The sequence below is a fragment of the Eleutherodactylus coqui genome, chromosome 2 (genome assembly GCF_035609145.1).
Source record: "Eleutherodactylus coqui strain aEleCoq1 chromosome 2, aEleCoq1.hap1, whole genome shotgun sequence".
In the NCBI taxonomy this organism is placed as follows: domain Eukaryota; kingdom Metazoa; phylum Chordata; class Amphibia; order Anura; family Eleutherodactylidae; genus Eleutherodactylus; species Eleutherodactylus coqui.
In genome coordinates, this window is record NC_089838.1 from 296984505 (window position 1) to 297007363 (window position 22859).

At 42.2% G+C, this 22859-nt stretch overlaps 1 protein-coding gene across 1 annotated transcript in view; it reads left to right on the forward strand.

Annotated features, from left to right (window-relative positions):
• ADAM9 (ADAM metallopeptidase domain 9) overlaps positions 1 to 22859 on the forward strand; it is a 123489-nt gene that overhangs the window by 76050 nt on the left and 24580 nt on the right. The window contains exons 5-10 of the mRNA XM_066593380.1: positions 860 to 936; positions 6404 to 6590; positions 7113 to 7178; positions 17498 to 17569; positions 19273 to 19442; positions 22235 to 22316. Of these exons, the coding sequence (XP_066449477.1) occupies positions 860 to 936; positions 6404 to 6590; positions 7113 to 7178; positions 17498 to 17569; positions 19273 to 19442; positions 22235 to 22316 (654 nt within the window). The remainder of the gene's footprint in view (positions 1 to 859; positions 937 to 6403; positions 6591 to 7112; positions 7179 to 17497; positions 17570 to 19272; positions 19443 to 22234; positions 22317 to 22859) is intronic.

Below are 22859 nucleotides of genomic sequence, written 5' to 3' on the forward strand. Positions count from 1 at the left end.
CTGCTGGTTCCAGTCCCAGTTATTGGCTGTCCATGATGGCCGCTGCAGTTTTCTACATAGTTAATGTCAACTGTGCACTGCTTTTTGCATGTCCAGTGCTGATCATGAGAGCAGTGCCGACCAATCAGAAAGCTGATATAGTGCATTGGTAGTCTAGTACTTCCAATGCACTAGGTGATTAGGTAGTCTGAAGACTACGATGGTCAAAAATGGGACCCAAAACCGTCAGATTGGATGGATGGCAGAAAAGAACAAGTGCAGGTAATATAAGCCCCGCCTCCGGGGCAAGACTTTTTTTACCGAAACAAAGAATCTCTTTAATAGGGTGTATGAAAATGGATTTTCTCAATTGGACTACCCCTTGAGTTGTTCTCACTGGCCTCCTTAAATGTGTCTGTTACGATTTCATTTTTCTGTTGTGATATCATGAATGGATGATGTACAGAGGGTGGACAAAAATATGGATACACCGTACGAAATGCATGGCTTAAGTTACATGGGATTATAAATCGTATTTTAATAAGACATGAAGAGACCGATTTTTAAGTGGAGGTAAAATGACACCGATGCTACCGGGCAAAAGTGAACATCTGCCTGAGCAGCAAGGTTCTATTGGTCAGGGGATTGAGCCACTCAGCTGTTACCAGCTGGCTCAGAAAACCAACCAGAGCAGGGGAAGAGGTGAAGTAAACACAAATTTGGTGCGAAATCTCTCAGCCAAGCAGGGGTCAAAAGGGCAGCTCAGTACTAATGATTAAAATCCCATGCATGTCATATGGCGTTTCCATATTTTTGCCCACCGCCTGTACATTGCATCTGTTCTGCAGTCATCTTATTCTACTCCTTTATATGCCCTCAGGACCTGTGCCATTATCAGGGCTACGCAGAAGGATATCCAGAGTCCCGAGTAGCCGTCAGCACTTGCTCCGGTCTAAGGTAACGATCTTCTTAATTGTACATGGCTGTTATAGGGCAGGAGCTGTTTACAGGGAATGTATCCTCTATATTTTTTTACTAATTAACCCCTTGAGTGGCACGCCCGGAAATTTTCCGGGACGAGCTCCACTGCTCATAGCAACATAGCCCGGAAGATTACCGGGCTATGTATCACTATGGGAGCTGCAGAGCACAATGCCACAAGCTGTGACATTGTGCTCTGCCTGCACAGACCCACATAGAACAAAGCAAGGGCTTTGAAAAACCAGCAGAAGATATTGCCGATATGCCGGCAATCTCCTGCTTTGTTTACAGGTTGCCATAGAGACCATCGGCTTGTCAGAAGCAAGCCGATGGTCTCTGTGGCAGGGAGAGCTTGCTGCTTGGCTGTCAGAGGACAGCTAGGTACCAGCTCTTACAGCAGAGATCAGAGAAAACCTCCGATCTCTGCTGTGTTAACCCTTTACATGCTGCAGTCTATGTGACTGCAGCATGTAAAGGGCTGTCACTGCAGCATGTAAAGGGCTGTCACTATCGGACCCCTGGAATGTGATCAGGGGGTCCTGATGGGTCCCTGTGGAAGTCCCCTAAAGGGACTTAAAATTTAAAAAAAAAAAAAGTTAAAAAATTATAAAAAAAATAATAAAAACACTTGTCTCCCTTTACTTTGTAAAAAATCAAAAATACAATCACACATGTGGTATCCATGCGTCGTAATAACCCAGAGAAGGAAGTTAATACATTATTTAACCCCTTAATGACATGGCCCCTTTTTTCCCCCATTTTTTTTTCCTCCCCCGTTAAAAAAAAAATCACAACTTGTCCCGCAAAAAACAAGCCCTTATATGGCCATGTCAATGGAAAAATGAAAAAGTTATGGCTCTTGAGACGCAACTGCAAAATTAGTTGAAATTCAATGATTAGACCATTTTAAAAAACCTGCCCTGGTGGGCACGACAGGGTGGTAGGAAACCCGCCACTCAAGGGGTTAAACCCATATAGTGGAAAATTTTAAAGTTTTCTCATCTATTTTTGTTTTCTGATTTTTGAGATTTTTTTTAATTTTACTTTCTGTGCATAACTACGGGGGCAGCCATCTTGCTTGAGCTGCTGTTAAAGGGCAACTCCAGTGAAAAATGTTTTCTAATTCACTATGTAATATCCCTATATTTTGTGTATGTGTGTGTATATATATATAATGTATGTATATGTGTGTGTATATATGTATGTATGTGTGTATATATATATATATATATATATATATATATATATATATATATATATATATATATATATATAATGAGAGAGAGACTGACTGACTTGTTTAGTTATTCTTTTCTATGTAAATGTTTGTGAACCCCTTCTCTTTTGAAGGGTCATGTGATCTCATTGTGACCACCTGTGAATTACTTGTCTCTTTGTTTGCTCAAGAAGTTGCAATTTCAGTTACCAGAATTCCTGTAAGATGAAGGCCTCATGTCCACGGGAAAAATCAGGCCTGCCGCGGATTCTCCATGTAGAATCCATAGCGGGTCCCTCCTGCCCTGCGGACATGAGGCCTAAAAATCAGAATAAACCCACCTCTCCGGACGATGCGGATCTTCCTTCCTTCCCGGCCGGATCTTCTTTCTTTGCCCCGGCGGATGTGCTCGTAAGCGCCGGGCACATCCGCCGGGCCGAAGAAAGAAGATCCGGCCGGGAAGGAAGAGAGACCTGCAGCGTCCGTACAGGTGAGTTTTAATTCAGGTACGGGTGTTCCGCGGATCCGGACGGCTTCCATAGGCTTCAATAGAAGCCCGCGGGAGACCCGCACTAAAATGGAGCATGTCTGGTTTTTTTCCCGCATGCGGATCCGCGCCTGAAGGTAAAAATGACATCCGCAGGTAACTTAACTACCAATCCCTATGGGGCGCGGATCCGCTTGTGGGAAAAACGCTGCGGATTTTAACCCCGTGGACATGAGGTCGAAATTGCCTGGATTGTACCACACAGGCTCTTCACAGGGAAAACTGAAACCTCTTTCTTCATTACTGCTGATGATTAGAGGCTCCTGTCACACAGTGATAATGAAGGAGATGGGAGTTCATTCTTTCTGACTATATACATATGGTCTTTAGCTTATTTAAGTAAATATAGAGGGCACTAATTTTTCACGTTGTCCTCCCAGCAGACAGAGATTATACTGGCTCCTACTGGCCATGTGATACTGTTCTGATGTTGACTCTAGCACAACTTAGAGGAAGCAGGGGAATATCTAAAAAATCAAGATGTGGTCTAATACTGGAAGTATTCGACCAGGAGGCTTCACTGAATGGCGAAGTGCAATGATCAAAAATTTGTGGTTTTGCTGGAGTTTCCCTTTAACGTCAATTCAAGATATGCTTTATGGCAGCCTCATGAACTATAGACAGAATGATCAGAAGTGACCCAATGACTTCTATGGGAGAGTGCATGCTCTATGACCTGTGCAAAGGTCATTGTGCAGGGAGGGGGAGGAAGTGAGCTGTGACCATCACTTATTGTAAGCGGCTGACCCTGTGTTATCTATATCTAGGTGTCACCTTCCATTGTAATCCTACATGTGATGATAATAAGATGACTTTCTCTAGGAAGGGTCAGGCTATTATTAGTCTTTTAGGCCCTTTTACACGGGCCAATAATCGTTTGGATTCCTGCAATCCAGTGAAAATCTGTTCAATGTAAATGCATATACAGACTGAACAACAACAATTCACCGAGCCTTGATCAGACCGTGTAAACAGGCAGGTCCTTCATCCACAAATGACTGCCTGTTTACTGTGAATGGAGGCGGGCGGGTGGAACGATCCCTGCCCCTCTCCGCCTCCATTCACTAAGCAATGATCGCTCCTGTGTAAAAGCTCAGGAACGATCATCGCTGGGACGACCTGATGGGCATCTGTATCTGACAAGTTGTCTCATGTAAAGGGGCCGTTAGTGGTTATTGCGATTTTAGGATTTTAGTTTTTGGGTTTTTTTTAAACATAGATTGATTGTGCCATCAAAAACATTTTAGAAAATCACCAAAAATTTTGTAAAGAATGTTTAAAAATAAACACCCAATTTATACAATAGGTCATTTTTTTTGCTGATGCATCAATAAGCGTTTTCAAGTAGGCGGATGAAGGAAGGCGCTCTTTTCCCTCAGTTCTATTTTTTATGTGTCTTAAAGAGGTCTTTCAGTCTTAGAACGGCTTCACACGACCGTAAGTGTAATTATGCACGCATTCGCGTTGCATATTTGCGCGATGGACATTGCGTTTTTGCACACGTGTATTTTTTGCGATTGAATACCCTGCTTATTTGCATGCGCACAAAAAAACCGCAAGCATGATCCCATTGATTTCAGTGGGGAATAAGTTTAATTAGTTTAATATGTGCCATTTTAGTGTATAATACGCATGAAAATAGGACATGCTGCTTTTTTTTTTTTTACGTGAACCAAATACGCGATCAAAATCCGTTCATGTGAATGAACCCACTGAAATCAATGGGCTGTTTTCATTGCGTGCGCAATTTTGCTCACATAATAAGCAGTGCAAATACGTTAGTGTGAATAAGCCCTTAGAATGTTGCGGTGTAGAGCTAGGACGTGCCATAGCATTCTATCTAGTGGAGGTCCAACCCATGGACCATCAGAGAATGGAGGCACTGGGGTAACGAGGGCTGCATTGTAGGTCCCCGCACCACAGGGGACCAGGTCCATCGCAGGTTATCATTGTGAAGGACCCATCCATCACTTCCTGCAGTGAGCACCTCCTGAGCTGTATAACATATTTCAAATGTGATTTTTTTTTTTTTTTTTTTTTTTTTTTTTTTCTCTTCTTCACATTTTTCACATTTTTAGTCTGCACCCCTTTATTTAAAAGCTGCTACCCTATACCTGTAACTCAGATGACTGGACTGGACCGTGTGCCATAATGTAGCAATGTATCCCTGTATTCTCAGTGACATGTACTAAACTCATGCACAAGGGTGGAGTTTTCCTGCAGTAAAATACCCAGAATTTGGGTGAGGTCCTTGCTTTTTAGGCAAATTGCCCACAACAGAGATTTTTCTCTATTTTTTACTTTATATCAAAATAACCAAACCGTATGAAGCAAGAAGTAATCAGACCAATAACTGCAAACAATCATGAACATATCAATGCCAAGATAAAGGTCATATAACTGCGATGTGGAGGCATATCTAATTGGAGCCGCCCTCCAGTCCTGGGACAACATTCTGGTAGTAATATTACGTCTTTTATCTTTGCGGTTTTCCCTTTGATTTGCCAGTTCTGGGTCCCATTTTCTGACATCCAAGATGGCGGCTGCTGCTATCTTCTGACTACCTAATCCACACAGTACATTGGTTGTTTTAGATTACCGATGTACTATATCTGCTGCCTGATTGGCTAGCACTGCTCACGTGATCAGTGCTGGACAATCAGAGAGCAGTACAGTATGCATTTGGTAGTTAGAAAATTATGGTAATATTTGGACAACGGAAAAGTGGGCTCAATGACCGATCATATAAGGCCCATTCAGTCGTAGGAGAAACTTTTCTGAGCAGCAAGGTTGCTATGAGCAAGAAAGACCGTTTTTCTTTTAGACCGGTCTGATAAATAAGGCCCATTTGAAGGGGTATTCCCAAATTTGACTTTTATCACCTATCCGTAGAATAGGCGATACAAGTTTGATGATGGGGTCCCTTTATGCCATATTCCATTCTGTAAAATGCCTGCCGGTATCTCAACCCTCTGCGGTTCCCTCTTCTGTCTCTCATCAGGTGTCTCACACACCTTTAAATGGTGTGACATCAGGGAGCTGATTAGTCACTCACTTTGGATCACCACCTTTCATCATAAGACGTTTGGCACACTCTCGGGAACTAAGTCCAATACCAGATAATTTCTTCTACCAGATTTATTGCTATAGCACAGATATTTCTCACAGCACTTGACATCAAGAAGTGCACAGGAACCAAAACAAATCCTGGCCGTCTTGCCTCTTACTATATATATAGTATTACCTGTACTAACATTAGGTCTAGCACCTCAAAACCTCACAGCAGCATAGTCCATACATCACTTACTATAAATCACTTACTAAGGGTGCATCTCCTGCCCTTTCGTGTCCTGCCTCACACAGGCTTTTTGTCCTATCCCGACACAGGGGACATCTCTTCCCCTGTTGTGTGTGTCCTGTCTATTCAGGTACAGAACCTCTCTATAGGCAGAGTGAGAACTAGGATGCTCACATCTAAGTACCCTCCATGTCTTCTTAACAAAGCCTCTCAAGTGGAGCATAATGAGGCTGCTCCATATCAGAGAACACTTCTCTCTTGACACGTTTTCTATACGATCAGCCTCTAGCAGCTCAGTTTTGTCATTACAGTAGCTGCACTGCCACAACGGTCAATCAACGTGGTATATCATTGATGCCAAGACCTTTTCTCTCTATACCAGAGGTCTGCTACACCTGAGTAATGGAAGCTATGGGATTGAGCCACTGCAGTCGTCTTCCAACTTTCAACACCTCATTTACCGTCTTGAAGATGTGAAGCAGGAGCCAATGGTGTGTGGAGTATCCAGTCACGAAGGGAGTCAGAGTCAACACAACCACTCTCTGAGTATGACTGAGCTACTACGCCGGGTAAGTACAAAACATCCCCTACAAACTCCTGGCTGTCAACCAGTGTCATGACCCCCCATACAGGAGATGTGACCAATAGTGATGAGCCAGCATACTCGCTAAGGGCAATTGCTCGAGCGAGCATTGCCCTTAGCGAGTACCTGCCCGCTCGAGAGAAAAGGTTCAGCTGCCGGCGGCGGGCAGGGAGCGGCGGAGGAGAGCGGGGTGGAATGGACGGGAGATCTCTCTCTCCCTTTCTCCCCCCCCCCCCCCCGCACCCTCCTGCTCACTGCTGCAACTCACCTGTCACCCGCGCCGGCACCTGAACCATCTCTGCCGAGCGGGGAGATACTCTCTAAGGACAATGCTTGATAGTGACTAACCTTTGCTGATCTCCTGGATGGCAACTAGCATCATTACAACTCCTACAGCAGTTGCCACCAAATTTTCGTAAACTCCTGACAAGCAAATCTACCGTTGTTTGACTCCATAGCAAGGTAGAATTATAGTTAATGGTCTTCCATGTTGTCCTGTTGTTTTTAGAAGAAGCGAGCCATCCTGCCCCAGAACAGATATGTGGAACTCTTCCTAGTGGTGGACAAGGAGCGGGTAAGTCATGGAGGTTTTAGACTTCGGTTAGAATAATTTTCACCTATGCCATTGATATGTATGCTATGTGGCCAAAAGTATGTGAACCCCTTTCTAATTATTCAGGTGCATAACATCAAGCACGCAGCCATGTAATCTCCGTGGACAAACATTAGAAAAGTTATGGCTGTCAAAAGATGGTGACAGAAAATAATTAAGATTTTTTTTTTGTTTTTATAAAGCAGTGCAGCAACCCCCCCCCCCCCCCCCAAATAATATAAATTTGGTACTGACCCATAGAATAAAGTTATCACGCCATTTTTGCTGCAGCGTGTACGCCGTAGAAACAAGACCTCCCAAAGAGACTTCCTCTGTTCTATGTCCTCTAGTAACAGGCTTTAGAGTTAAAGGAGTTGTACTACAATTTCCAGTTATCCTTTATACACATGGAGGGATCTCAACGCTAAGACCTTCGCCGATCTGAAGAACGGCGGTCCGGTGTCTCCGGTCTTCCTCACTGCTGGGTCACTGCACCCTCCGGACTGCGGATTAGACTATATGAAGCACTGGTCACGCAAGCGAGGTCACCGCTCCATTCACTTTCAATGGGACTGCTGAGATAACCAAGCGGCAGCCGCTCCGTCAGCCTTGATGAACTGAATGTAGCGATGCCAGCCTTGATGAACTGAATGTAGTGCTGCCAGCGTTCGATTCAGAGTGATGTCACTGTGAAAAGAAAAGCCCCACCCCCGATCCGAGACCCCCACCAATCAGCAAGTTATTCTCTATCCTGTACGGGACAAGTTGAAATTCTGGTTCAATGCCTTATTAAAGGGGTTCTCTAGGGACTACATATTTCGCTAAGAGCCCACTGACTGCTTATAAAGTAATAAATGAGCTCATACTCGCCACTCCGGTCTCGCGGCGGTATTGGCATAGTACAGCGGCCATGGCTGACTTCTTCCCACTCCGCCAACTTCTATTGTCATGTATCTGATTGCAATCCATGCCGTTCTCTCCTCCCTTGCGGGTTATCTAGGCACTGATGTCCCTAATTCAGTTCTCTCTGCTCTTACTAGTAGGGGCTTCAGTGTCTACTATTATATTAGAGTTCCTCGTTTGCCGGAATGTTCCTTTCTGATGTGTTGCCGTCCTGACGACACGCAGATGTTTGGCCTGAGAAGCTAGTTGCAGCAGTGTGTGGGTGGGATCCCTGCTCCCAGCGTAACTAGCAGCTCTGTAGAAGTATACGCCATATGACATCTGCTGATACCGGATCAATAGAACTGCTTGTCCTAGTTCAGTGCTTTTCTGATTGCATCATGGCGAAGGGATATTGTAACCCGTTAATCATGCATCCCGCTTTCTTTTGTCATTTTTGTTTTTCCCCATCCCCACTTTCAAAAAATAATTCTTTTATGTATCCATCAACAGATATCTGCGAGCTTGTTTTTTGCGGGATACGTTGTATTTTTCAGTGGTACTATTTAGTGTACCATATAATGTACTGAAAGACTTTTAAAATTTTTTAATTAGGGTGAAATGGAAAAAAAATGCCATTCCGCCATCTTTGGGTGGGTCTTGTTTTTACGGTGCACATACTGCAGCAAAAAATGACATAACTTTATTCTATGGGTCAGTACGATTACGACAATATCACATTTTTGTATATACTAGCTGATCTACCCGGCTTCCCCGAGTTAATTTGGTGCAGGTGTTTACCTGTTCGCACAGAAAACTTTATGAAGTTGTGGTTACTTCAGGGGAACTGAGGAATATAATATGTATACACATAGAGGAGTGTTAGATTCTCCTCAGACTGCATGTACCAATGTCCTTCTGCAGAATGTGCCACCCCTCCCACTCTGCTCACTTTTTACCCTTAAAGGTAATGCCCCTTTTTATTCAAATTTACCCACAGAATGAAGGTTGCAGCCCATTCTTAGCCTTAAAGGCATGCTCCATCCCTGCAGTCCATGCCCACTTCCTTGTGTACTTTACAGCCTTTCAGTATATTTTCTGCAATATATACACACATAGAGGTGAGGTAGATTCTCCTCAGTATATACACACATAGAGGTGAGGTAGATTCTCCTCAGCATATACACACATAGAGGTGAGGTAGATTCTCCTCAGTATATACACACATAGAGGTGAGGTAGATTCTCCTCAGTATATACACACATAGAGGTAAGGTAGATTCTCCTCAGTATATACACACATAGAGGTGAGGTAGATTCTCCTCAGTATATACACACATAGAGGTGAGGTAGATTCTCCTCAGTATATACACACATAGAGGTGAGGTAGATTCTCCTCAGTATGTACACACATAGAGGTGAGGTAGATTCTCCTCAGTATGTACACACATAGAAATGAGGTAGATTCTCCTCAGTATGTACACACATAGAGGTGAGGTAAATTCTCCTCAGTATGTACACACATAGAGGTGAGGTAAATTCTCCTCAGTATGTACACAGAGAGGTGAGGCAGATTCTTCTCAGTGTATATATACAGAGAGGTAAGGTAGATTCTCCTCAGTGTATATATACAGAGAGGTGAGGTAGATTCTCCTCAGTGTATATATACAGAGAGGTGAGGTAGATTCTCCTCAGTGTATATATACAGAGAGGTGAGGTAGATTCTCCTCAGTGTATATATACAGAGAGGTGAGGTAGATTATCCTCAGTGTATATATACAGAGAGGTGAGGTAGATTCTTCTTAGTATATACACAGCGAGGTGAGGTAAATTCTCCTCAGTATATACACATAGAGGAGCATTAGATTCTGCTCAGTATATACAAAGAGAGGTAAGGCAAATTCTCCTCAGTATATACACATAGAGGAGCATTAGATTCTGCTCAGTATATACACAGAGAGGTGAGGTAGATTCTCCTCAGTGTATATACACATAGAGGTGAGGTAGATTTTTCTCAGTATACAAAACCTTTCCCTAGGCTTTATGATTTCTAAGAAAAGAACTCTCTCATGTATCACAGATTTTACAGTTTTTCACGCTTAGAACTGAATATTGAAGTTGCAACCCCTTTAATTTTCCTATTTAGATGTAAAGAATGGTCGTGGCAAATTTCATGTTTGTACAACAGCGAGAAGTTACATAACACAGGGGTGCACTTACTTTTGCACTTGGCATTGAATAATCAAGTTGTGGCACCTTTACTTTTGCAATTTAGCACCTGTAGAATGTCTGTCTGTGCCAACTTTCAAGTTTGTACAACATTGGGAAGTTAGAGAATTAGATTAGTTACATTGTATAGGGGTGCCAATATTTTTGCACTTGGCAGTCAATAATCAAGTTGTGAGCCCTTTACTTTTCCTATTTAGGACGTAAACAATGGTCGGACCACATTTTTACGTTTGTACGACACCAGGAAGTTAGAGAATTAGTAGTCAGTCAGGCAGTGAGGGTTTTCACACACACACACATATATATATAATATATATATAGATAGATAGAATTATTTGTTTTGCTGTACTACTCTTAAAAAATAAAATATATAAAAAAAAAATTTGAATCTTTTCTACCGACATCTTGTGACAGCCATAACTTTTTTTGATTTTTCCATGTTTTTAGTTGTGCGAGGGTTTGTTTTTGCAGGATGTCCTGTAGTTGCTACTGGTACCATTTTGGAGTACATACAGCTGTTTGATCGCTTTTTATTACATATTTTTCTTGGAGATGGGGTGACCCAAAAAAGCACAGCCCTGGTGTTATGTCTCTTTTATTCTGACAATGTTCACCATTCGGGACGAATAACGAGTTACTTTAATAGATTGGACTTTGATACCAAAAGCAATAATACCAAATATGCTTTTTCTTTTTTAGTGTTTTGATTTTTTATTATATATATTAGATAAAGGGGGGGGGGGTTAAATTTACTCATTCTATTTTTTATAATAATAAAAAATTTGTAAAAATAATTTTTACATTATTTTTTCTTTTTGGTCCCCATAGGCGACTTGAACTTGCGATGCTTAATCACTCCTGTAGTACGATGTAACACAATAGTATTACATTATAGTGCGATCTGACAGACAGTCTATCAAGCCACATCACAGGCATGACTTGATGGGCAATCAGCCATGGCAGTATTGGGGACCTTTAGAAGACCCCAGACTGCTACGGTATCCAAATGTTAGCTCACAATCACTTTACGGGTGGGCTGTTTGGGAACGATTAACGTTGTTCGAGGCTATTGACAGCTGTGCGAAACAGCCAACATCTGCATTTTATGGAGCGGGAGCGGTTTCTGATCCCTCCTCAGTACAAACCCTGAATGCACGGATCTTAAATTTACGTCCTGTGTCAATATGGGGTTAAATCTTTTATTAGTGAACACCTGTCTCATCAGGAATAATTACAGGGCCACTCCGGTGACATTTTTTTTCTATTCATTATGTAGCTAGCTCCCTATTATTGCTCGCATTTACTTGGGTTTATGTGTTGAGTTTCTAGTCAAGTTTTCAGTCTGTGTGAGGCGATTACATGGATCTACCAAAGAAACTGTATGGGATTGATGTGAAAGTGAAAACAAAAATCTCGCCATCAAGATGGTGCCTGATAAGCCTGGTGATAGGTGTGGCGAGCTTTTCTACATTCAGAGAGCGCTTGCAATAACTTGAATTTTTGTATGGCACGCCGAAACCTGCTGACTAGAGATGAGCGAACCTACTTGTTTCGAGTAATTACTCGATCGAGCACCGCGATTTTCGAGTACTTCCGTATTCGGGTGAAAAGATTCGGGGGGCGGCGGGGGGAGGCGTGGCGGAGCGGGGGTAGCAGCGAGGAACAGGGGAGAGCCCTCTCTCCCTCTCCCCCCCCCCCCCCCCACTCCCCGCTGCAACCCCCTACTCACCCACGGCGCCCCCCGAATCTTTTCGCCCGAGTACGGAAGTACTCGAAAATCGCGGTGCCCGGGCGAAAAAGGGGCGTTGCCGAGTAGGTTCGCTCATCTCTACTGCTGACCCACATCTAGAGACCTCCCTAACTGAGCCAGGAAATTGCTTTGGTTCACAATTCCCAGTCATTGTTACAAGGCTTGTTAAAAAGTCTGACATTGACTTGCAGGAATGCTGCCTTGCAATAGGTGGTGCTGTAGAGGCATTGCTCTATTTACATATTTCCCAGAGGAGCATGCATGTCCTTATAACTCTCCTCACACCTTCTAGGTGATCTCCCTAAGGAGGAACTATACCCTTACTGACCCATACTCTTTTGTAGCACTTGGTAACAGAAAGCATGCATTCAGGAGTTCAGTGCATAAAATGTGGGGTGGAAGAGGTTCTGGAATCTTCCTATGTGACTGCAAGAGCTCCTTACTAGAAATAGCCACTAGGTGGTCTGTGTGTTTCTCTTAACCTCACAACATTGTACAAACTTTGGAAAACCTTGCAGAAGAGGCTAGAACACTCAGCATTTGGATTTCTTACAGCGTATGACACATAACAAAGTCATGACAGATTTCACAATCTCTCTGTTGGACGGATGTGGTTTTTAGTCAGAAGTGCAAAAGCTTTGATGATGATTCATTAAACTGAATAGTAATTGTTCTGTATCTTTAATAATCTCCAATTGTCTAAAAAAATAACCAGCATGCTCACATCCATTCCTGTACATAGGGGGCAGTATTATAGTATTCTTGTACATAGGGGGCAGTATTATGGTATTTATATTCTTGTACATAGGGAGCAGTATTATAGTAGTTATATTCTTGTACATAGGGGGCAGTATTATAGTAGTTATATTCTTGTACATAGGGAGCAGTATTATAGTAGTTATATTCTTGTACATAGGGGGCAGTATTATAGTAGTTATATTCTTGTACATAGGAGGCAGTATTATAGTAGTTATATTCTTGTACATAGGAGCAGTATTATAGTAGTTATATTCTTGTACATAGGGGGCAGTGTTATAGTAGTTATATTCTTGTACATAGGGGGCTGTATTATAGTAGTTATATTCTTGTACTAGGGGGCAATATTATAGTAGTTATATTCTTGTACATAGGAGAAAGTATTATAGTAGTTGTATTCTTGTACATAGGGGGCAGTATTATAGCAGTTATATTCTTGTACATAGGGGGCAGTATTATAGCAGTTATATTCTTGTACATAGGGGGCAGTATTATAGTAGTTATATTCATGTACATAGGGGGCAGTATTATAGTAGTTATATTCTTGTACATAGGGGGCAGTATTATAGTAGTTATATTCTTGTACATAGGAGGCAGTATTATAGTAGTTATATTCTTGTACATAGCGGCAGTATTATAGTAGTTATATTCTTGTACTAGGGGGCAGTATTATAGTAGTTATATTCTTGTACTAGGGGGCAGTATTATAGTAGTTATATTCTTGTACTAGGGGGCAATATTATAGTAGTTATATTCTTGTACATAGGAGAAAGTATTATAGTAGTTATATTCTTGTACATAGGGGGCAGTATTATAGTAGTTATATTCTTGTACATAGGACAAAGTATTATAGTAGTTATATTCTTGTACATAGGGGGCAGTATTATAGTAGTTATATTCTTGTACATAGGGAGCAGTATTATAGTAGTTATATTCTTGTACATAGGAGCAGTATTATAGTAGTTATATTCTTGTACATAGGGGCAGTATTATATCAGTTATATTCTTGTACATAGGGGGCAGTATTATAGTAGTTATATTCTTGTACATAGGGGGCAGTATTATAGTAGTTATATTCTTGTACATAGGGGGCAGTATTATAGTAGTTATATTCTTGTACATAGGGGGCAGTATTATAGTAGTTATATTCTTGTACATAGGGGGCAGTATTATAGTAGTTATATTCTTGTACATAGGGGGCAGTATTATAGTAGTTATATTCTTGTACATAGGGGGCAGTATTATAGTAGTTATTTTCTTGTACAAAGGGGGCAGTATTATAGTAGTTATATTCTTGTACATAGGAGAAAGTATTATAGTAGTTATATTCTTGTACATAGGAGAAAGTATTATAGTAGTTATATTCTTGTACATAGGGGGCAGTATTATAGCAGTTATATTCTTGTACATAGGGGCAGTATTATATCAGTTATATTCTTGTACATAGGGGGCAGTGTTATAGTAGTTATATTCTTGTACATAGGGGGCAGTATTATAGTAGTTATATTCTTGTACATAGGGGGCAGTATTATAGTAGTTATATTCTTGTACATAGGGGGCAGTATTATAGTAGTTATATTCTTGTACATAGGGGGCAGTATTATAGTAGTTATATTCTTGTACATAGGGGGCAGTATTATAGTAGTTATATTCTTGTACATAGGGGGCAGTATTATAGTAGTTATATTCTTGTACATAGGGGGCAGTATTATAGTAGTTATTTTCTTGTACAAAGGGGGCAGTATTATAGTAGTTATATTCTTGTACAAAGGGGGCAGTATTATAGTAGTTATATTCTTGTACATAGGGGGCAGTATTATAGTAGTTATATTCTTGTACATAGGAATCAGTATAATAGTAGTTATTTTCTTGTACAAAGGGGGCAGTATTATAGTAGTTATATTCTTGTACATAGGGGGCAGTATTATAGTAGTTATATTCTTGTACATAGGGGACAGTATTATAGTAGTTATATTCTTTACATAGGCGGCAGTATTATAGTAGTTATATTCTTGTACATAGGGGGCAGTATTATAGTAGTAATATTCTTGTACATAGGGGGCAGTATTATAGTAGTTATATTCTTGTACATAGGGGGCAGTATTATAGTAGTTATATTCTTGTACATAGGAGGTAGTATTATAGTAGTTATATTCTTGTACATAGGGGACAGTATTATAGTAGTTATATTCTTGTACATAGCAGGCAGTATTATAGTAGTTATATTCTTGTACATAGGGGGCAGTATTATAGTAGTTATATTCTTGTATATAGGGTGCAGTATTATAGTAGTTATATTCTTGTACATAGGGGGCAGTATTATAGTAGTTATATTCTTGTACATAGGAATTAGTATTATAGTAGTTATTTTCTTGTACAAAGGGGGCAGTATTATAGTAATATTCTTGTACATAGGGGGCAATATTATAGTAGTTATATTCTTGTACATAGGGGGCAGTATTATAGTAGTTATATTCTTGTACATAGTGGGACAGTGTTATAGTAGTTATATTCTTGTACATAGGGGCTGTATTATAGTAGTTATATTCTTGTATATAGGGGGCAGTATTATAGTAGTTATATTCTTGTATATAGGGGGCAGTATTATAGCAGTTATATTCTTGTACATAGGGGCTGTATTATAGTAGTTATATTCTGGTATAGTAGTTATATAACTACTATTATATTGCTACTATGTGCAAAAACTTGAGCAGGGAGGTGGTGAGTTCTCCTTCAATGGAAGCGTTCAAACAAAGGCTGGACAAATATCTGTCTGGGATGATTAAGTGATCCTGCATTGAGCAGGGGGTTGGATCCGATGACCCTGAAGGTCCCTTCCAACTCTACAACTCTATGATTCTATGATAGTTGCAGTCTTGTACGTAGGGGGCAGTATTATAGTATTCTGCATTACGGCTACCATTAGTAATGGATCAGTATTTATGTTGATTAAAACAAAAAGTCAGCGAGGGCGTTAACAGAAAATGTATACAGAGGATGACAACAGATGCTGAAGGAAGCACTGACTATGTATGTATTGATTGGTATGGGTGTTAGGGATCAGATAGAGTGAAATGTCGCAGTATCTGCTATACTTCACCGCAGTACCCAGCATCACACCACCCATGTGTGCTTATCTGAAACTACAGCTCACCCCATCCGAACGGCCCCTTTATACTGAATCCTGGGGGTCACATTGATGGCCTATTCTTCAGAGAGGTCATCACTGTCTATAAACCAGATAACCCCTAGAATTATTGGAATAGCATCACCAAAGTTGACAATCACTCAGTCGAATTAATAAAAGGGCCTAAGTTAACTTTACATTGTGTCCTCCCTGCAGCGCACTGCATTGTGATATTATATGGCTGCACATCTGTTATTGGATCATTTCTCACAATTCCCCTGGCTATTTCCGCCCTGTGTCAGCGTCCCACCCTTTCTCCCCTAATCTCCGTAATCTATGAACACAGTGTCCATACGCTGACAGCAAGGATCCTGGTAACACCACTCCTGCCGCAGTTAGTTGGCCTTTACATCCAAATATCTAATCCGAACCGTCAGCAAATATTTCCTCCGTGTTGTTTTATATCCTCCCTTCATTGGCCTCCTCTCTGCACCGGGGGGCAGATACTGCGCAGGTTACATATTGGTACGTCCCGTACTGTATCCCAGTAGCACAAGAACAATATACAGGTCACAGAACCTTTAATGTTCTTAGTCTATAGCAAGGAGTACATTATTCCTTATAGTGCACATCAGCTGCTGCAGAACATCTTTAAAAAAACAGCAGGCGTTGTCTCTGAACAAATGATTGAGGTTTTATTATAGTACCAGCCAGTGTGCCCCGAAACAATTATCCCCCTGGTGTAAGCCACAGCCTCCCATTGGTAGCCAGAATGACCCCTATGTACCACCTTACGATCCCTCCACTGTGCGCCTTGAATGCCCCTGTCTTAAGCAGACATCCACAATATTTCTAACTGTGCTGCAACGTATTAGAGGTGTATGCACACAAGCAATTGCGATTTAGGTCTTTTTTTAAAAAATCCAGATTTTTCATGCGTTTTTTTCATATATTTTTTGCGATTGGCACATGTGATTTCCATCCGTTTTGCCTCAGCTTTCCACATGCGTTTGAAAAAAAAAAATACACATGCAGACTATGTATCCCGATTTTTCTTTTTTTTTTTTGTTGTCTCCATGGTTACATGTCTTTAAAAAAATTGTACTTGCATCATGTGATTGTAATACTTTTTTTAAACTGCACCGATGACTGGAATGGGAAAATGTTTGTCAGAACTTCACACAAAAATCGGATATGCTTTGATTTTTTTTTTTGTTTGTTTGTTTTAGTTGGACTGTTTAACCGAGTGGAAAAAAAATGTTCTTTATCATTAAAATTTTGCTATGATTTTTTGGTCCGATAATCACGTGTGTGTACAGCTTTAAAGTGCTGTTCTTGTTCTAAGACGAGGCGCACACTAGCATATTTTCAGGCTGTTTGCTGCCCATGGAATTCTACGGACAGCACACGTCCCCGTTACAGCCCAAGTGTTGCAGCAGAATCACTTACTATGATCACTTTTTGCCAAGTTTTCCAGGCTTGGCATATAAGAGACTATCTATACATTTTTTTATCTAGTTGCCCGCCTTTTTAACTTTTTTTTTGTTTTGTTTTGCAGTATGACTTTTTGGGACGGAACGCCACCGCGGTACGAGCAGAGATGGTGGAGCTGGCTAATTACCTAGATAGTGTAAGTATGAAAAGGCTGAAGTCCATTATTATTACTCCTTCAGCTGTAACCACCTCCCGTCACAGCACTGATTATTCACGTCCTTCAAGACTGCGCCGATTTACAAGGATTTTAATATCCATCTTCCTATTCCTCCTCTCACGGTGTGCCAGTTCTCCCCCCACCTGCCCCTGTCTTTTTGCTGCTGGCATGAGCGTTGGCACTTAGCTAGTGACACCTGAGCCAATGGACTGGTTTCATTATGATTAACCTATTCATTGCTGTTCATAGTGCTGACAAATGGAAGGGGTGCTCCCTTTGTCACTTGCCTGTCTGCCCGAGCATTGGGGATACCAGGTATCCTGGGACCCAAAAAAGACTGGGTGAAGGAGAGCAGGGGGATGGAAGAGCGAGAGGTCTGACCGCTAAGAGCTTCCTGGGAATTGTTGGGACTATATAGAACTTGCTTTATGCTCATACATGAACTTAGGGGCATCACTAGTACTGGGTATTTGGGCTTAAGCCCTAAACCTTTTGTCTGGGGCCTTGCATCATTGGCAGCACAACCACTTTTAACTCCCTCGGCATCCTCATTGCACCGTTGGCTCCCTGCTCCATCATTCTTCCATAGTGCCTAGATAGAAAAAGGGAAAAAAGCTGGAACATTGTTACTAAGGGAGTATCAATACTGTTTGGGAGCACTAATATGGAGTGAGGGCACAAAGAGGGCACATATACTGAGTTGGGGGTACTATGACAGAGTGTGGTGGTACAAGAGCATAACTAACTGGGGGCACAGAGGGACACCATTTCTGAGTCCAAAGAACTAAGGGAACATCATTACTGAGTATCGGCACTAGGGGGGCATTATTGCATTTAAAGGGGCACACAGGTGGCATTATTATGTTTACAGAGGCACACAGGTGGCATTATTATGTTTACAGGGGTACACGCAGGGCATTATTTTTAAGGGGACTCATATGCACTAGTTTTAACCCTTTTTCCAATCCACTGTCTGACCTCTGAAGACATTACGATTTAAAGCTGTACAGCTCCAATGTTGGAAGACATCCGTCGGGGTTCTCTTACTGTATATTGCCAGCCTCTCTGCTGTCGGACCCCATCTAATGTGTTACCTCATGCAGTACTGGCTTTAGCCAGCATATAGCGCCGTTGTATAACGGCAGTAAAAGAGTAAGCCCCCTAGGAAAACCAGGATACAAATTGGATTGGAAAGGGTTAAGGGGCACACATGAGACATTATTGCTTTCAATTGGCTTTTTTACTGTCTAGGGTGCAAAACAAAGGCACTAGTACTTTCTAGGGTGCACACAGGGGCTTTATTACTTCCTGTGGGGACACAAAACATTAACATTCTTACATTTGAGAGGGCACACAAGGGGCATTTTTACTTTCGAGGAGGAATAACAGTGGGTATTGCTATGTGGCAGTGCTAAAAGGAACACCATTACTATTGGCACTGAGAGGATCGCTATTACTCTTTGGGGTACAAAATCTGTCACTTTTACGGTGTGGTGCACTACTAACCTCTAGGCACGGCCTATTTAGCACCATATGGCAGTATTCTGGAGGTGGGGGGACTCCTTGGGGCTTCTGCTCCTGATCTTTTAAGACACTAGCAACACCCCTGCATGAACTACTCAGATCCCCCAACCGCCATTCCTAGCCCTCCTTGGAGATTAGCTGGTTGTCTCTTTTTCTAGATGTACTCGATGCTAAATATCAGAATTGTCCTGGTGGGGCTGGAGATCTGGACCAATGTGAATCACATCAATATCGATGGATCTGCTGCAGAAGTGCTTGGAAGATTTGTGCAATGGCGTGAGACACAACTTCTGCCGCGGCGCAGGCATGATAGTGCACAGCTTGTGTTGTAAGTAAACCTGCACTGATGTAGCAGAGCCGAGTCTGTCATTTTAACACATTTTGTCCTACCTCCCATAGCGGAAGTATTCTATTGTATTAGATGCTCCTGGACTATCCCTGTCAAGATGAGCTAAGGGGCCTTTTACACAGGCCAATGGGGTCACAACCATTCCATTGCCAATATTCCACCTCTCTTAATTTGCTAATTATCTTATCGGCTGATTGTGTCTTTTTAGCAAGCATTATAATGCTTACATGTCGGCTGCACATCTAACAGGGAGAGGTGCAGCCGACTAATTTTATATATATATGGGGACAATTTTTCATCCCCATACTGGTGATCTTCTGATGTGTGTCAATCGTAGTGAATGAGCTGCGATCAACATGCTTTGTCGATCGGCACTCGCTACAGCAAGCCGATTCTTGGCCCCATGTAAAAGTATCCTTAGGGTGACTACCCACTAGCGTTTTTTTTCCGTTCCTAATTTTAAAATCGAAAAGCAGCAAAAACACAAAAATGGCAACTTGCGTTTTTGGTGCATTGCGATTTTAACATTAGAAAGCCCCACAGACATCTGGAAAAATTTGCAGGGGAAAAAAATCGCTAGTGGGTAGTTACCCTTAGTAGCAATATTATAGGGGTTGTGGCGGGTTATAAAGTTATCCACTGGGATGGGGTATAACTTTATAACTTGGCACAACCCTTTTAAAAGGTCAGTGCAACTGCAGAGAATTGGCTTCCTATCAGTGCAAGTCATGCTGCAGCATTTTGTGAGGCTCTGTCATGATTCCAGGCACTACCCCAGCCTAGTAATGGAGATTTAGTTAAAGGAGAGAGAAGAGGAGGAGGAATACCATCACAATCTGTAATATGAGGATCCCGTACATCATCAGTAGAGACCCCTAATAAGTGCATTCGGGGAGCACTCGCTTCATAGCATTCTGTTTCTCTATTGAAAGTATTAGTGGTGATAGCAGTGCCATCTGCTGGCTGTGTGGTGGTAATGGTTCTTATCCTATAGCTATAAAGAACATTTTCCACTAAGATAGAATTCCGTAAATATAAATCCTTAGGGTGACTACCCACTCCAGTTTTTTTCACTGCGAAATTCGCAGCGTTTTTTTTTCTGCAGGGGTCTATGGGACTTGTAATGTTAAAATTGCGATCACGCAAAATTGCAATTTCACGGTAAATTGTGATTTTTCGCGATTTTAACATTACAAGTCCTATAGACCCCTGCAGGAAAAAAATGCTGCGAATTTCGCAGTGAAAAAAAACTGGAGTGGGTAGTCACCCTTAGATGGTTTTGTTCACTTTCAGCAATCCACTTTTAGTTAGGAGAGGGCACCAACAGTAGAGTGTTGTCTGTTCAGACCACCAGTGATCACCTCTGAGGGCTAATCGAGTAGCAAGTGTTCAAGTTTCCTGTAGCGCCGCCAAAGCGGAAATAAAGCATTATATAATACCCTTTTAAATTGCTGAGCTGTCAACATAGTGCCTGGACGGGTCTCCTAATCTTCTTATTGCATCTTCTGCAATGCATTCTGAATGCAGCAACCAGGCTCGTCTTTTTGTCTACCTTACACTAATGTCTCGACCCTGTGCCGGTCGCTGCACCGACGCCTCGACCCTGTGCCGGTCGCTGCACCGACGCCTCGACCCTGTGCCGGTCGCTGCACCGACGCCTCGACCCTGTGCCGGTCGCTGCACCGACGCCTCGACCCTGTGCCGGTCGCTGCACCGACGCCTCGACCCTGTGCCGGTCGCTGCACCGACGCCTCGACCCTGTGCCGGTCGCTGCACCGACGCCTCGACCCTGTGCCGGTCGCTGCACCGACGCCTCGACCCTGTGCCGGTCGCTGCACCGACGCCTCGACCCTGTGCCGGTCGCTGCACCGGTTGTCCATCAACTATGGAATACAACTTTTATACTCCTCACTCTCATTCATAAAGCTCTCCACATTGCTGCACCACCCCATATCTCCTTTTTCTTCTATGTCTATCACCCTACTTGTGCTAGTGACCGTAGATTAAAGAGGCACTATGAGCTAAGCCTATGGGCTAAAAGTAGGTGAAGCGTTGAGTCCAGGAATGTAAGCTTTGTACTTACTTTCCCTGTCATCCCCCACGGTGTCAGCGCTGGAAGCCACCGCTGCGAAGTAGTCTTCCCATTATAAAATTAGAATGGGTGAACTACTGCTCTGACACTAGGGGAATGATTGAGGAGAGAAGTATAACATTTACATCCCCAGACTCAGATTAAAGTAGGTGACAGATTCCTTTTAAGTTCCTCTCTAATCTTAACCTCCTGCTCCCGACTCTAAAATTTCTCCCGAGCTGCACTAGTTCTCTGGAATGGGCTACCCTAGACATTCGGGTTAAATCCCAATGTCCACAGTTGTAAGCGCACCCTAAAAACACATGCCTTTAGTGAGGCCTATTTCCTAATCTAACTCTTCTCCATTTATCCCACGTCTATATTCCCCCTTTGGAAACCTGCCCCCCTTCACCCCACTGTATCCCCCAACCTCCTTAGGGCACTTTATATCTGTACATACACAGATACCTGCAGGTGACCGGCTCATTCAGCTTTATGTACGCCAGCCTATGTATATAATAAACTGCTGGACCATTGTACCATCTTGGGGGCTAAATAATATATAGTCTGTCACAATAACAATTCTTACACTGGCCTTTTCACCTGGCTTTATATCTTTGGCTATCACGGTAGAGGGATATTATAGCATGCTGTGTTTAAATGTTGTTGTTAACTACATTGTTTTATTGATTGATTGCAGGAAGAAAGGTTTTGGTGGCACAGCAGGAATGGCCTTTGTGGGCACCGTGTGTTCCAGGGGCCATGCAGGTGGAATAAATGTGGTATGAATATAGTGTTGTATTAATATTTGTATAGTCGAATCCATGCAAGGAGTCTGTCATCTGATCTGCTATCTACCTCATGTTGAGCTTGCGAGCAAGCAAAGCTGCAGGGTAAAGTATGGGAAGAATCAGAGCTGCAGCCTGCGCCTTTGTTAGATTTCACTCTTGATTTAATTTTTAATATATCTTCTGCTTATGGAAATGAGCAATTGCTATTACGGTCTTTCATCCCAATAGGCCAGCTGTACATCTCCCTGTTTACACGGGTGCATTTTTCTGCTTGCATGAACTAGCCAATAAGCCAACAAACAAGCGTTGGTTCCTTTATATAGTCCAATTGCTGGGTAAATGAGCGATAGTTGGCCTATGTAAAAATTTTTAAAAAACATCGGAGTGCTCAGAAGTGATAAGTAACTCCAATTTCCTTATATTAGACAAAGTTAAATTAAAACATTCTGGCTGCCTACTGCCACCACTAGGGGGAGCTCACTGCATGTCATTTCTACATTGAACTAATAAAGCAGTCTACAGTAAGCTGCTTAG